The sequence below is a fragment of the Brienomyrus brachyistius genome, chromosome 10 (assembly GCF_023856365.1).
Source record: "Brienomyrus brachyistius isolate T26 chromosome 10, BBRACH_0.4, whole genome shotgun sequence".
Lineage (NCBI taxonomy): Eukaryota > Metazoa > Chordata > Actinopteri > Osteoglossiformes > Mormyridae > Brienomyrus > Brienomyrus brachyistius.
The window spans coordinates 8,287,035-8,302,707 of NC_064542.1; the positions used below are offsets into that span (position 1 = coordinate 8,287,035).

The 15,673-nt window shown below is 41.2% G+C and overlaps 1 protein-coding gene across 1 annotated transcript; it reads right to left on the reverse strand.

Annotated features, from left to right (window-relative positions):
• Positions 1-199: 199 nt before the first annotated feature.
• zgc:175280 (cationic amino acid transporter 2 family protein) lies at positions 200-7,230 on the reverse strand. Its single transcript, XM_049029833.1, has 13 exons — positions 7,145-7,230; positions 6,745-6,840; positions 5,907-6,277; positions 5,369-5,524; positions 4,743-4,908; positions 4,494-4,630; positions 3,373-3,595; positions 3,143-3,279; positions 2,765-2,867; positions 2,129-2,265; positions 1,754-1,920; positions 1,532-1,640; positions 200-1,450 (listed from the first exon to the last, which is right to left on the reverse strand). The coding sequence occupies exons 3-13, from the start codon at positions 6,274-6,276 to the stop codon at positions 1,341-1,343; spliced, it is 1,815 nt and encodes a 604-aa protein (XP_048885790.1). The 5' UTR covers position 6,277; positions 6,745-6,840; positions 7,145-7,230; the 3' UTR covers positions 200-1,340.
• Positions 7,231-15,673: the final 8,443 nt, after the last annotated feature.

The window sequence follows — 15,673 nt, forward strand, 5'->3', positions numbered from 1 at the left end:
CAGTTTGTCCTGTTAAAAAAAAAAGCAATGAAGCTCTGCTAAGATGGGGCTACAGAATGTGGAGATGGGACCCAACTGTGTTTTTACCTTTGGTTTCCGTATTCAGTGGCTCAGCATAAGCTGGTGGTCATTTGATTCATTTGATTGGGTGTGTGGGTGATTTTAATCCAACGTCATACAGTCAAACTCCACAACTGAGTGCGTTTGTAATGCGTTTTATTTGAAGAAAAACAGGTTGAAAAGGTGGCCTTCAGGCAACAGTGTATTTAGTTACATTTTTCCTTAATTTCGACAACGAAATACCATGGAATTGAGCATTAAGTGTACCGTGATTATATATCAACATACCATTTATGTCTTTTAGTGTACTGAAGTACTATTAGAAAAACACTTACAAAAGTACGTTTGGAAAACATTTCTTAGAAATACACTTTGTAAGATCAATAACATATATTTCAGTCTTCCATAAGTGATACATGAGTGCATTTTTATATGTCTTTCAGTGACCTTTAAATATAATATAGACACAAGTTGTAGTTAAATATATTTGTGTATATATATATATATATATATACCTTTAACACATTAAAACAGAATTTCGAAAGTGTACTACAACTACACTTATTCTGAAGTACATGTTTAATTGTATTTTAATGCAAGTGTCCCAAAATAGCATAGTAAAATAGCATTTAATGTACTTAATTCATATTTAAATAAAGCACAACTTAAATATACTTACATTCAAATAAGTTGTTCCAAAACAGTGTATTTAGTACACACTGTAGTGTAAATAAAATGTGTACATTAAAAAAACACTTTTTTTTGAAAACGTGCACTTTCCTGAAATGTACTTCAGTACATGTCTTCCACCAGGGATGTCACATTGTCCATTGATACCAGCAAAAACTGAATTCATTGGAAACAATGCATTGTACTGCAGAATACGTTTTTTCTGTATAGTACGTGTTTTATTGCATATTGCAATAAGTTATAATGACAAGTATGTAAAAAAAGAAATAAAAAATAAATGGAAATTCTTTCACACCTACGTCTCCATAAAGCATAATTGTACGATCCTTTTTAAAGTATGCTTTAAATGATGTTTTGTTAAACCAATACAAGATTTGAGGTGTGTAAAGTGATTAACATTTTTCACATGTACACCTCACATGTATTACATTCCAAAAACATTTAACAATAAAATATATTCATTAATATATGCCAAATACAAAAAACTTCCAGAAAAATGCATACGGGTTATTATATAACCTGCTACCAGGAAGTAGAGAGTGGGAATCTGTACTTTGCTCCTTTCCCCTCTTCGGCAGCACTTCCCCAGGCTATAGTTTTGTCTGAGCATGGACCTGAACAGCGGCCTGGTCCTGTGCTTTCAGCAGCCGCTGCTTCTGTACACTGTGACGGACCCCGTAACCAAAGTAGATGAGTAGCCCTACAGGAAAGCAACACAGACACACATCAGTCATTGCCATCCCAGCTGTGTTGAAACACGCATTCAGTTTCAGTGTCTTACCTACTGCCATCCAGATGGCGTAGCGAATCCAGGTATCACCTCCCAGCTGCACCATAAGGTAAATATTGATGAAGACGCTCAACACAGGAAGGACTGGTAAGAATGGGACCTACAAACAAAGACATTTCGTACCTGAAAAGTATGTGTCGAGCACCTTTATTTGCATCACAAAAGTGTGATGCAAAGGATTATGAACCAATTCACTAGCTAGCTGTTCCTTACCATAAATGCGGCCTTGGTTGGACTTTGTGGTTGTATCCAGATAAGGATAACAGCAAGCAGCAGGATTAGTATAATTAATGCAACAAGCACTATACTCCAAATCTCTTTGTTCAACAAGGAGTCGATTGCTTTGGTTAATATAACACTGAGAGAAATGACAAGGGCAACTGGAAAAGCAAATATATATATATTACATTAATATCTTCAGATATACCAAAGCATAATATCCCATTTGTATTAATTTGGCACTGACAAAAATGACTGTAACTGTAATAACTGATTGAACAACATACTATTTCCAAATTAGTTCTCAATCTCTTTCCTGATATCAATAGTACACAGATATTTTTTAGGAATCAAGGTTTTTCTACTTACCAATTAAGACCATACAGCTTGATACAATTAAGGAGGTTTTTGCGGTGGGTAATGGTGGTGGCTTTAAAAATGTAAACTTGGAGCTTGAATCCCATTTATCTGTATCCTTAGAGTCTTTAGATTGATCTGGCTGATACCTAACAGAACAGAACAAATGCACAGCATGCAACTGAAGAGCAGCATGTCCAGACACAAATATGGGTTCATGAAAATAGGGCCTTGACCAAACATACATGGGTATTTTTGAAAATGAAGCTTTTTCTATGTGTTTTTGCCTTTTGTCCATTTGCAAACGGTGTTTTACGTCACAAAAATCTGAGCTTTTGCAAAACTCTGTCCAGGGTGAAGATTTTTAGAAACTCGTCGACACGTGGACAGGGAAAGTGGAGTTTTTGGCTTGTAAAATCAGAGTGTGCAACGTTCTCTGTTTACCTTAGGTGAGTTTGCTCCTGACAGCGCGTTTTTAGCATTTTCATGTGGATGGAGATTTTTTATAAAACAGTGTTTGCGTGTATGGGATTTTTATTTGTAATGGAGGATGAAAAACGCCAATTTTTAAAAATACGAGTGTACATGTGGACAAGGCCTAAAATAGAAAACTGTCAGCAGGAACAGACATTCTTGTCCATTACTCACCGAAGAATGAGAATACAAATTGCCACAAGCGTGTAAGCAAACAGAGTTCCAATTGACATCATGTCAACTAGTGCTTTTAGGTCAAACAATAAGGCCATGATCGCTGAAAAATATGGCAGAGCATTTCATTTAATTTTGTAGTACTTGTACATTTGTGGCGTAATAATTAATGTGTCAATATTACATTGCTATTTTGAGACTTTTTCACTATGGCCTCAATAATAATTTTGTTATGGGTCTTTGGAGATTAATCGAAAAGTTGATTGCAGTTAATTGTTTAACTCTTTATAATGGTTTCAGATGCATTTTCATTGTCCTTATTTCCTCATGGTAAGTAAATTAAAAAAATGCTCCCAAAATTGAAATCTGCTAACTTACCTGCCACAACACCAGATGCAAGCGTGGCTACAACAGGACTCTGGCGGGAGCTGACCTTGCTTAGTGATTTAAACAGGAGTCCATCTCTTGCCATAGCAAACAGGACCCGAGGCATGGGGAACATGGACCCCAGCAGGCTGGCGACCCAAAAAGCAACGTTACTCTCCTTTATAAAGTGGCCATATAACTTCAATATAGTGAAACCTGACCTTTCGTTGGTCACCTTTTACCTGGTGGAGAGGGCACACAGAGACCCCACGGCTACTGCATACTTTGCGGGTCCCCAGCCGATGTACGTAAAGGCAACAGGCAGGGGACTGTGAACGCTGAGCTCATAGTAAGGCTGCATCAGGGTCAGGGCTGCTGACACTCCAAAGTAAGCCAGGAAGCAGATCAGCAGCGAGGTGACTATCCCCACTGGGATGGACTTCTGGGGGTTCTTTACTTCCTCACCTGAGAGGAGAGTTGGGAAAACCCTTGAGTATGTCTCCTAACAGTACGTGTTTCTATGTTAGGGATGGGATTTTATGGGTAACTCACTCAATATGCCAGTAACTAAAATTTGCTATGCAAATAATTCTATTTTGAAATAATTCAAATAATGTAATAGACACAGTAAAGGACCAGTAAACTTTAAATCGCGATGTATTTACTTGATATTTCTGTCATGCCTAAACATGAATAATGCAACCCACGGTCAAACATGAAAAGATCTCTGATCTACTGGAAATGTGGCCAGAAGATGTCAAATCCTACTGTACTTAGTGTACAGCATGAAATGACATGTCCTCTTTGGCAGCCAACGGTGACACTTCTGGATCGCCTCTCCCACTGTTTGCCAAATTGCCAAGAAAGTTCAACTCAAGGTTTTTGTTTTATGTAACCCAGCCAAAATGACATTTTCTATTTTGGGATGACTGGTTTTGAATTTCTAGTTCAAAGCTAAAAATGGATTACTTACAGTATAAAACATAGATCAGATTTGCTGACTATGTGTTGTGCTGCGGTTTGACTATTTTTTTTCCCGGAATCTGTAGAACAAAGACAATTTACATCTAGTTTTGCATACCCTTGATATGTGTAATCCTTGTGTGATAGACTGGCATCATTTCAAGCTTAACCCTGTGACAGACTGGTATCCTTTCAAGTGTGCCCTGTGCTTCATGGTTAGGCTCCAGACTCACTGCTACTCCATACTTAGCAAGTGGTTATGGAACGTGGATGGGCAGATGTACAGAATTATGGATGGATGTATGGATGGAAGGTGAAGGCTTGATAATTTCTAAAGCTCTTCATGATATTGACCCTATTTATTATTACATTGGAAATTTACAAAAATGCCAGTTGTTACCTGTGGTAGCAATGCAATCAAACCCAACAAAAGCATAAAAACAAGTGGCAGCTCCTGCCAATGTCCCCTCAAAGCCATATGGGAAGAATCCCCCAACTCCATATTCAGTCGTCAGATTCACCGTAGAGGACAGGTTTCTACATAGAACAAAGTGGGACCAGAAACAGGGAATCAAGACCTATTGAAAAGCCCAATGAAACAATTCTTAAGAACACAAAATGAACACATGACCATTTTTACTTAACATACTTAGCTTCCATAGTAGCATTTAGGATGGTTTCCTCACTGATATCCCAGTTGGCTAAGTTGCCTTTGATGAAGCCAGAGATGATAACAAAGACCAGCACTACTATGTTAACAGCTGTGAAGATCTTATTGACAGTTGTAGATTCCTTAACACCGAATGCTAGCAGACCTGCAGTAAAGGAAAATCAATTAGGACACTTCTATTGGAGTTTACAGTACCTGAAAAAAATGCTGAATTATGAAATTACAGACGCTCCTCTACTTGTGAACGAGATACGTTCCAAACGGCCGTTTGTAACTTGAAATGTTCGTAAGTCGTCATTCAACATCATTTTAAGGGTATGCACAAGTACAAAGTATTAGGATGCTGGGAGTACGCACGCTACGCTGGGAGTACGCACGCTACGCTGCTGCGTGGCGGGAGTAGCAGTCAGAAGTCGTAGCAGGTGGAATTGCCGTGCAGATAAAAAAAAAATGTATTGCGAACAGGAAATGGGAGCTCAACAACCGCAATTTGGACTTACAATCCGCTTTGTTCGTATGAGCATCTGTATTTCTATGTCATGCTCTCAAAAGTAATAATGGGTGAACAGACAAATAAATCATATAAAAATGAAAATTCCCCATACTTGCAAGAAGTACAATGAGACCCGCAGAGAAGAAGTCTGGATAGGGAGCAAGCCCAGGCAAATCCATGGCAGCATGTTTGCTGAAGTAATTTGCAATGACATTTCCAAGAAGGTCATCAAACGTGGAGCTCCACGCCCTAGCGACGCTCGATGTACCTGTACAAGGAAAAGGTCATCTTTATTGAATTATTGTTTTTAATTATCAGTCACAATGTATCAGCTCACTTTCATTTCATTTTAACATCATAAATTATCTGAATTTTATTTTATATATATATATATATATATATATATATATATATATATATATATAAAATAAGCAATCAGATGATACATGGAAGCAAGTTGTCCTGTTTAATATTATAATTACACATTTCTAGGTCAAACAATAAGGTCATGATTGCTGAAAAATATGGCAGAGCGTTCGCTTTCATTAGACATTTTTAGCCAGCCTGAGGCTTAATACAATGGGGCCTTGTTCTTTTTTGGGAGTGTGTTCTTCAGAGTTTACTGGTATTAAACTGAATGCAGGTCTTGCCTATGACATAGGAGAGAAGCAGGTTCCATCCCGTGACAAAGGCCCACACCTCCCCTACAGTCACGTAGCTGTAGAGGTAGGCAGAGCCTGTCTTGGGCACCCGGGAGCCGAATTCAGCGTAGCACAGTCCAGCGAAGACGGACGCGACAGCGGCAATGAAGAAGCAGATGATAATACTGGGTCCGGCGACCGTGCGAGCCACTTCCCCCGACAGCACGTACACCCCGGCTCCAAGAGTGCTGCCCACCCCCAGCGCCACCAGGTCAAGCGTGACGAGGCAGCGGCGAAAGTCGGACTTTTCTCCCTCCGGCTCGAGGGGCTTCCTGCGGCTGAGTTGCCCAAAAAAAGACAGCACCTTGGCACACGCCATCCTGTGGACGGGAATCGGGGTCCTCATTCGGTAGCTGTCACGTCTGACAGACACATACGTTTTACCCGACAATTTGCTAACTTAAACGAAACGTCATTAAAAAATATATAATTTCAATATATAAATAGCAATCTTTTTATAAGACACGAAAGAGGAAAGCACAGTAAAGCAGGAGTAAGGACATTGAAAATTAAAACATTTTACATAAAAAAAAACTGAAACAGCCTGTAGCTGTGATTCTGCTCAAAACAAATTAATCCACCTGGCACTGCTCAAATATTAATGACTTCAGTTTAACGACGTTATATTTCTCAACACAGACATTTCTCACTTCTAGCAGCCTTGGCAGTTTCGATTAAAAAATACAACGTAAAAATCTCAAATTCAAGTTTTACGCTCACACATAACTGATGGCAGTAATTTCAAGCAGAAAGATGAGCTATTTATAGTGAAATATGTTTCACGTACCTTTAAATTTTCAACGTACCACATACAGCACTCTGCCTCACGAGTGTGTTGAAGAATATATCAGTGAAAGGTAAATTAGTTTTTCTCCTTTAAACCCTTGGCAGAAGAAAATGTGTTTATCATTCTCCTGATATGCTTTTGCTGATGGCTTTCTTTCCCACTCACATGTGCTTGCACCATGACTTTAAAAGCTTTATCATTACGCAGTGTTAATATTTTATCCAAAAGCTGCCATAAGGAATATGCAGACCAGCCAAATAAACAGATAAATACTGCATGTAAAAATTGGTGCTAAAGTTCATAGTGCAAATATAACCTTACCCTTGAAAAAGGAAAAAAAAGTTTTATGAAGGTACGTCACCATTAATGTACACCAGTTATCTTTGATATTTACACTTACAGTTGTAGAGCTTCTAATGGTAGCCAGAACTGCCACAGCTCGGTTACTCTTAAAAGGACATAAGGGCAGAAATAAGTGGCCCTCAGTCTGAAATTAGTTCTAACCAAGAATTTATTAACAAGCAGAGGAAACTGGGGGGGGGGGGCAAGGGAGACGCATTCCCCGCCCCAATATCGGCGGACCTCCCCTTCCAAACAAACAAACAAGCAAACAAGACATAGTTCCTTATCTTTTATTATGAATCCTCATATTACTTTGGCCAATTCCCTGTATATACAGAGCACAAGGACATAACATATACCTAACTAAGATTGTAGTCCTGTAGCAGACAAAATCATTCAATTATTTTACCAACATATACCCAGAAGTAGGGTGCCATGGTGGTGCAGTGGTTAGCACTGTTGCCTGACAGCTCAAGTCTCCACCTGGGTTACATGTGTGTGGAGTTTGCATGTTCTCCCCAAGTCGTCGTGGGGTTTCCTCCGGGTACTCCGGTTTCCTCCCACAGTCTAAAAACATGCTGAGGCTAATTGGAGTTGCTAAATTGTCCGTAGGTGTGCATGTGTGAGTGAATGGTGTGTGAGTGTACCCTGCGATCAATCAGCTGAATATAAAGAGTCACAATCGCAGAGTACTCAACTGGTAGGTTGAAACAAATTGGTCTGGACTTTTACACTCTGGAGCTGAACTACCCACCTCTGCCCAGTGACTCCTGGATATCCATCCATCCATCCACCCATTTTCCAAACCGCTTATCCTACTGGGTCGTGGGGGGTCCGGAGCCTGAACTACCTACCCACCTCTGGAACTCAGTGAACCAAATACATTGTAAATCCACGCAAATATACTGTAAGTGATTGAAAGATTAACCTCGATTCCAAATGGCCTTTATAATTAGGAACAATGTTTAACCAAAAGCCTTTCCAGTTAACTAACTGCTCGACCAGAAAGTAAAGTAAAATAAGCACATTCATCACCTTCAACATTTTCACGTGAAGTTTCAGGTACTCCTTCCCCAAACATCAGCCTGCGCAACTAGAGATGCAATAGCATAAATATGTAAATAGGGATAGGCAGTATTTCTGATACATGTATTTAAAATAGGTGTTGCCTCGTGCCCATAGCTTCCAGGAAAGGCTCCGGACCCCCCGCGACCCAGCAGGATAAGCGGTCTGGAAAATGGATGGATGGAACTTCATAAAGATAGATTTTATCCATCCATCCATCCATTTTCCAAACCCAGGACGGGGGGTCAGCCAGATAGATTTCATAGATTGTGTAATTTGTATCCAAATACTTTTGATGTTGCATTTCGGGGTGGTGTGGTGGTTAGCACTGTTGTTTCACACCACTGGGACCCAGGTTCAAATCTCAGCCTGGGTTACATGTGTGTGGAGTTTGCATATTTTCCCTGTGTCATTGTAGGGTTTCCTCTGGGTACCCCTGGGTACTTTCCCATCCAGTTTCACAGTCCAGAGACATGCTGAGGCTAACTGGAGTTACTAAAATTGCCCATAGGTGTGCATGTGTAAGTGAATGGTGTGTGAGTGTGCCCTGTGATGGGCTGGCCCCCTGTCCTGGGCTGTTCCCTGCCTCCTGCCCAAGCTTCCAGGATAGGCTTCGGACCCCCTGCGACCCAGAAGGACAAGCAGGTTGGAAGATGGATGGATGAAGAAATACTTTCCCCATAATCTACACATTATGACATTATTTGTGCACATACAAAGAGGAAGATTTTTTTTCAGATATTTCAATGGCTATTAGAACCAATAATTTGATCACTTGTGTTACAAGCTCATATTCATGTTCAAAGTTTTTAAGATGTTGCTGAGTGCTTAAAATGTGTTTGTCATTTTCCTTCTTAAAATTTGTGGCTTTGACTTATTTGCGTCTGTGGCCCTGTTTACACTTGGTTTTATACTTTTGGTTTTTTAATATGCAGCTTGGATGACTGGACAGCTCTAAATACAGGTGTACATGACCACCAAGTTGCACTGCAATTCGATTTCTCAAATCACTTGCAGAGGTAGCCTGGGACTCATTTGACCGCATATCTTTTGTAGTGTAAACCCGAATGTGCCCTGACAGAGACCTCACAATAACTGTGCGTGGGGCAGTAAAGAAATCTGAACACAAGTGGTCAGCTCGACACCTTGGAGAGGCATGATAGACACAAATGTAAAGGGTGATGTTTCTCAGCTGTCTACTTGCGATCTGATTGGGCAATACGCATTTTACAATGTGGTGCAAAAAGGAAGCAGTTTTGTGACTAGTCTTTTGATTATGGGGGGGTTGTATTAGCTGGTTTGGATTACTGGGGGAGTTTTAACCACTCCATCCCCCCGTAATTTACTTCCGTGTGCCAAGCTGTCATGCCTGGACTGTTCGCGGGAAGGTCGGGGGTCACTCAGCCTTACACAACGCTGGACTCTATTTGCTTGACCCATGTCCCACTCTTCCGGTTCTCATAGCTCACTCCTGCACAAGTCTGTCCCTCCATTCCCAGGGAAAATGTGAATTCCCAAAGTTAAATAGTTTAGGTTCAATTCAGCTCTCTGACCGTGGCTAGATCCCAGTGGTTTAGTCGATCTGTGCATGACCGTACCGTGTCTTTCAGTACTGCTTTCTCTTTCGACGTCTCATTCTGTAGCAGCAATGAACACCTGTTGCTTTTTAGGTCAGCTGGAAGCAGAACACATGATGATATGAACATGCTGCCCAAGAGCTCTTCAGATTGATCAAAAAATGAGGACGTTTGGAATATGTGGATCTTGCGGGATTTCCTTTGGCGAGACAAGCTTCTCCAGGAGAAATAATAAAGGGGTCCAGGAAACCACCAATTTCACATAACCCACTTCAGTGTCTGCAGTGGTGGATTGCTCATGCTGTCTTCCTGCTGGTCCTAAGCACACTCTGCAGAACTGCACCAGCCTAGGTGGCTTGCTCCGACTCTCAGTGGCTGGCCCATGTGAAAAACTCCTGGTGGTAGTTCCAATGATTACTGACACTCGATGAGGATGGCGTCCGGACATACCAGTGCCAGCACAGTCTTCGAAAGACTCCAATCTTTTCTATTAGGGGTGTCCTTGAACAATAACCTGTCCAATGGATGACTTCACAACTAGTTCTTCTGACAAACAGTGGAGCCCACGTACTGACATGGCACTCTTTTTCACAATACATTTTTTTCCCTTGCTTATATGAACTGAATTCTCTATGCTTCCTGCTTGGTCTTCTCAGAGAGAACATTCTATTTCAACATATAAAAAGAAAATAAAGGATCTCCAAAATAGGCCTCCCAAAACCCAGTGGACCAAATACACTGTAAATCCACGCAAATATTGAAATAAGTGATTGAAAGATTGACCCTGAATTCTAATGACCTTTATAATTAGGAACAATATTTAACCGAATAACCTTTCCAGTTAACTGTACGTTTGACCAGACAGTGAAGTAAAATAAGCACATTCATCACCTTCAAGACTTTTACGTGAAATTGCAGGTGCTCCCACCCCAAACATCAGCCTGCGCAACTACAGATTCAATAACATAAACGTGTACATTTCCCACAGAACCTACACGAAATCTCCCTTTCACTTAAAAGTTACCTTTAAATATTACACAGATATTTCCACAATGGAAATACGCAAAGCAACATTAAATAAGATTAAACTCCGCTGCAGGCCTGATAACTTTCGTTGGGAGGCTTTGCTTCGCTGCCAATGAGCAGTAAAAAGTCTCTGCTACTCACGACCTCGCAGACTCCAGCCGCCAGTCCCGTCATTAAATGGCGACAGTCCCACGCAGCAGTCGGGAGCGCGAGCTTTCCCGGGAGCCTCGCGCGCTCTCCGCCGGTTGCCGACCAGAAGGAACCGCTCGTGCTTCTATGCAGACGATGCAGCTAATTGCTGGTACAGAATCACACGCCGATTTAAATGCCGGTACTAAACCCTGGCAAGCCGGCCTTCCGAGGAAACAAGGCGAATCTAGAGCAGATAAATAAGCAACAGGTTAACTTCTAAACAAAATAAGAAAAGAGTGGTCGTCTTGTTCCTGAGTAGCTGCGTTATGCCGCTGTAGCTCTCTACCAAACAGAAACGGAACTTTAAATGGATAAAAACGGCACCATATCTTTTAAATTTTACAGCCCTCACCGAGTAGATAGCCTTGGTGCCAAATAGAAACATAGGAGAACCCAGCTGAAAAAATCATTATAGACCAGTATGACATGCATACTGATTTTCATGCTGGTCTATGCTGGATAGTGCTGGTTTGGTGCTGGTTAGTGCTGGTTTGGTGCTGGTGTAGCTGGTGGACCAGCATACCTTTGCTGTTCTGCAGTGACATGACTGCCACTGTCGACCAGCGCCAAAACACATCACGGTGTAGCGTGAGGTACCCGCAGGCAGCCCGCCAGATTGAACTGATGCCAGCTTTGTATAACCACAGGCTTTATGCTGGTAGCCAGCTGTTCTACTCTATGCTGTTTAATTTTCAGCAGGGAACTCACATTAAATTAAAAATGATAAATATCCATAAAGAAAGAAAGAAAAAAACGGAGGCTATGGTTACATTCAAAAAGAAATAATCTGTCCACCCACAAAGAACAGTTAGGTTCAGGTGGTCAACATTCTCTTAGGAGCTTTCAAAGGAACATGTCAAACATCTCATCCTCAATCAGAGTGGTGAATAATAGTTATAAATTGCAGTACGATTAATATGAGGAAACAATTAATCTGATACAACCAACTTTATCTGTCTAGGAAGTGAAGCGAAGAAAGAAAGGCGGCTGATGGATCTTATGGTCTCTCTCTCAAAGGTAGAACATAAAACACATACAATAAGATAATAAGATAAGGTTATCTGTGATGGCAGTACATACAATAAGATAATAAGGTATGGTTATCTGTGATGGCAGTACATATTTAAGGTGACAGTATTCTTAGCCAGGTTCTATTGGACCAGTATCAGGATGATATTTACTGATGAGACCTCCAAGCACTTATGTAAGTCACTCTGACGTCTGCCAGATGCCATAAATATAAATAAGGTCTGAAAAATGTACATGTAATCACTTTGACTAATTCTATAGAATCATTTTTATAATTTACTATTTGACCATTTAAACTGTGACAAATGCAGTCTGTGTGTATATATATATTACTTTTTCCAAGGACATACCAGTTGACCCATCTCATCTGGAAGTTGGCAAGTTTACAAGTTCTATGTTTTTGCACTTTTAAGCTCCAGGCCAGTGAGAAGAGGTTCTATAATGATGCGTAATCAGACCCAGTACCAAACAGAAAGCTAGTGATTACCATTAAACTCAGCTTTTGGTTATTAAAATGTAGTTGATCTGAGAAGCATGGAGTGGATTTTAGGGTTCCTATCACGGGGAGCAATGATGCATGTTTCATTTTCCATCCATTCATCTTCCACCCAATTGTTCTGGTTGCGGGGGGGGTGGGGGCTTTCCCAGGAAACAAAGGGCACAAGGCCAGGTTACAGCCCAGAGGGAACGGCAGTCCATCACACAGCACATACACTGTGGGTAATATACATACGTCAGTTACCTAACAGCAAGCCTGTCGATTGCAGGAGGAAACCACAGTACCCAGAGGAAACCCACACAACAGAGGGGGAACTGGCAAACTGAACACACAAAACAAAGGCGGGACTTAAACCCACAACCCTGGAGGTATGAGGCCAGAGTGTTGCCAACTGAGCTGCTATGTCAGCCAATGCTGAGCTTCTGTCCCATAAATATTTGGCCTTGAGGTAGGAAGTCCATCCTTGGTTGAAGATGGTTCCACTGCTTTTTGCCCCTAATTTCAAATTCAAATTTTGTCACATGCATCATCATACATAGTACAATCTGCAGCTAAATACTTATTGTAACTGTTCCAATTAAATACTGCTAGAAGGAACTGCATAAAAAGAGATGAAAGAGATTAGATATTATACTATATGCTGCAACCCAGGCTGTGGTACTGAGCCATGACTGTGACCATGTATGCAACTTCCTACACCAAACATGAGCTGATTTTGCACTTTTGTTCTGCTTGGCCAACCTGGGCCTAGGAGAGGGAATCTCATTGGCTATCCCTGCAAATTATCTAAAAGCTGGGAGAATTACACGATTTTCAGATACTGGTGGTATCTAAGAAAAACCTGATCTGACAGTCAAACCCTGTCCTATATTGTAAAAAAGGACCTTAAACTCAGGATAATACCTTCCTTTTTCACAAGTGACCATCTGCTGTTTGTTATGGCAACTTGGTAACTATTCAGAAGATTAAATATCCCCAGATGGCTGCAGCTGTTTTGGTCATTTTAAACCCACCGATAATGGGTCTGCAGCATGTCACATCTGAAGAGTTTAAAGACAACAGCTCAGATGTTTATTAATGAATTTCACACACAATTTCACGTTTTTGTGTCTTACCCTCACCAATAGGCTATAGATATATTTCTCTTACATTAAAGCTTGACCTCAAATTTGCACAGCAAATCAGTTACAACAAACACAAGCTTGTCTTACTACATGAAAAAAGATATGGATCTTTTTTGGAGTCAGTGTTTAAATGAGGGAGTGTTCTGCTTTATCACATACGATGAAAGTTTAGCTTTAAGTGTAAAAGAATATTAATGTATGGCATTTTTATTGGTAACAAACTGTAAAAATAGGATAGGGAATACCATGGTTCATTTCAACTTGGAAAGAAATTTATCTGTATTTTGTGTGATATCATTGAAAACGTTAGAATTTGAGCAATTTTACATTTCTAACTTTACATCCATTTTCCGCCCATATCCCACTTGTTTAGATTAATATTACTTGTGTACTTGCATGCGACAAATGGGTATTGGAAATGCATGGATACAAATGACTTGTTTCCAGTTCTGTATCAGAATTACAGGGGGGTAGAGTGATCAAAAAAAGTTTCAGTCACCTTTCCAAAACTATTCGAGGGTCAAACTACATCTCAGATGATCCATCTTATGCTGAAATAGCGACAGAAAGCTTAGTTATGTAATCAATATAATATGAGATTCAGAAACATTAATGACATTAAAGCTGGAAACCCCTTGACCCTTGAACGAGGCCTTAAACCCCAACAGCTCCAGTGATGCTGTTGCTGGGTAAATGTAAAACATGTTATATAATATGATAAGGGGCGGCATGGTGGTGCAGTGATTAGCACTGTTGCCTCACACCTCTGGGACCCGGGTTCGAGTCTCAGCCTGGGTCACATGTGTGCAGAGTTTGCATGTTCTCCCCATGTCATTGTGGGGTTTCCTCCGGGTACTCCGGTTTCCCCCCACAGTCCAAAGACATGCTGAGGCTGATTGGAGTTGCTAAATTGCCCATAGGAATGCATGTGAGAGTGAATGGTGCGTGAGTGTGCCTTGCGATGGGCTGGCCCCCATCCTGGGTTGTTTCCTGCCTCGTGCCCATTGCTTCCGGGATAGGCTCCGGACCTCCCCGCAACCCAGTAGGATAAGCGGTTTGGAAAATGGATGGATGGATAATATGATAAAAAATATTTACAATATAAAATGTTTCAAATGAACAGCAGTGTATCACTGGGGGTCCCATCAGCCAGTACAGCATGCTGAGCCGATGGCAGCCATGTGAATAATGTAAATAGCTGTGTGTAATTAGCTTATATTGTGTTGCTGTTGTGTTGTATCGGGGTGTCATGTATAGTATCTGATGTCATGTGTTGTGAATAGTGGTGTGTTCACACCCACCGTGTGCGGTGCGAGTAATCAGGGCGGCCAGCACAGTGGGCAGATGTGTCAGCGTGTGTTTGGTCAGGGGTGTTGCTGGACAAAGCCCCCCCCCCCCCCCACTGTTGCTTTAATGAATTTATTTCATGTGCATTCAGTTTAAATCATGCATCTGTCTGCATGATAACCTGGACACAAATTAATTTTAATAATTAACCTCAGTGCCCGAAAAGCCTTAATATTTTAATGAACACTTTTACTGCTTGGTAATAATTAATATGACATTGCATAAAGGGAGTCCGGTAAATGGGATTTCGCAAAGTTACTAGCAGCTGAATTCTTCCAGGGGCACCGTGACATGGGAGTCCAGACGCGTCCTTTCTTTGGCACAGCATTGAGACTCCCGGCTGCCCTTGTCTGTGCGCTTTGGGAATGGCAGCGGCTGGCTGGGAGGGGGTCACTCTGTGTGCCGTCTCACACCCGCCAGCCCACCCTGACATGCCTATGAGGACAGACATAGATTCATGAAAAGTTCCCGTAATCTTCGCTCAGGCAGGAGTGAATGTGCCAGTTATATGTAACTGAAATGAAAACGAAGATATCGAATGAGTTTTGTGCATGAATATTCCAGGCTAAAAATAACCACCATTCTGATATCTTATTCTGATATCTCGAAAAGTGACTGTTTTAATAGGGAAATTAAATCATTCTCATTGTATTATGTAAGGGGCGGCATGCTGGTGCAGTGGTTAGCACTGTTGCCTCACACCTCTGGGACTTGCGTTCGAGTCTCCG

Bases quoted from the DNA above. Each gene is read 5' to 3' on its own strand.
- zgc:175280 (XM_049029833.1), bottom strand. From the start codon at position 6,276: ATGGCGTGTGCCAAGGTGCTGTCTTTTTTTGGGCAACTCAGCCGCAGG. The intron at 5,525-5,906 runs GCAAGACCTGCA...TTCCTTGTACAG, and splicing joins GCTTCTCTCCTATGTCATAG to GTACATCGAGCGTCGCTAGG. The intron at 3,280-3,372 runs GTAAAAGGTGAC...TTGGGTCGCCAG, and splicing joins CTGTGTGCCCTCTCCACCAG to CCTGCTGGGGTCCATGTTCC.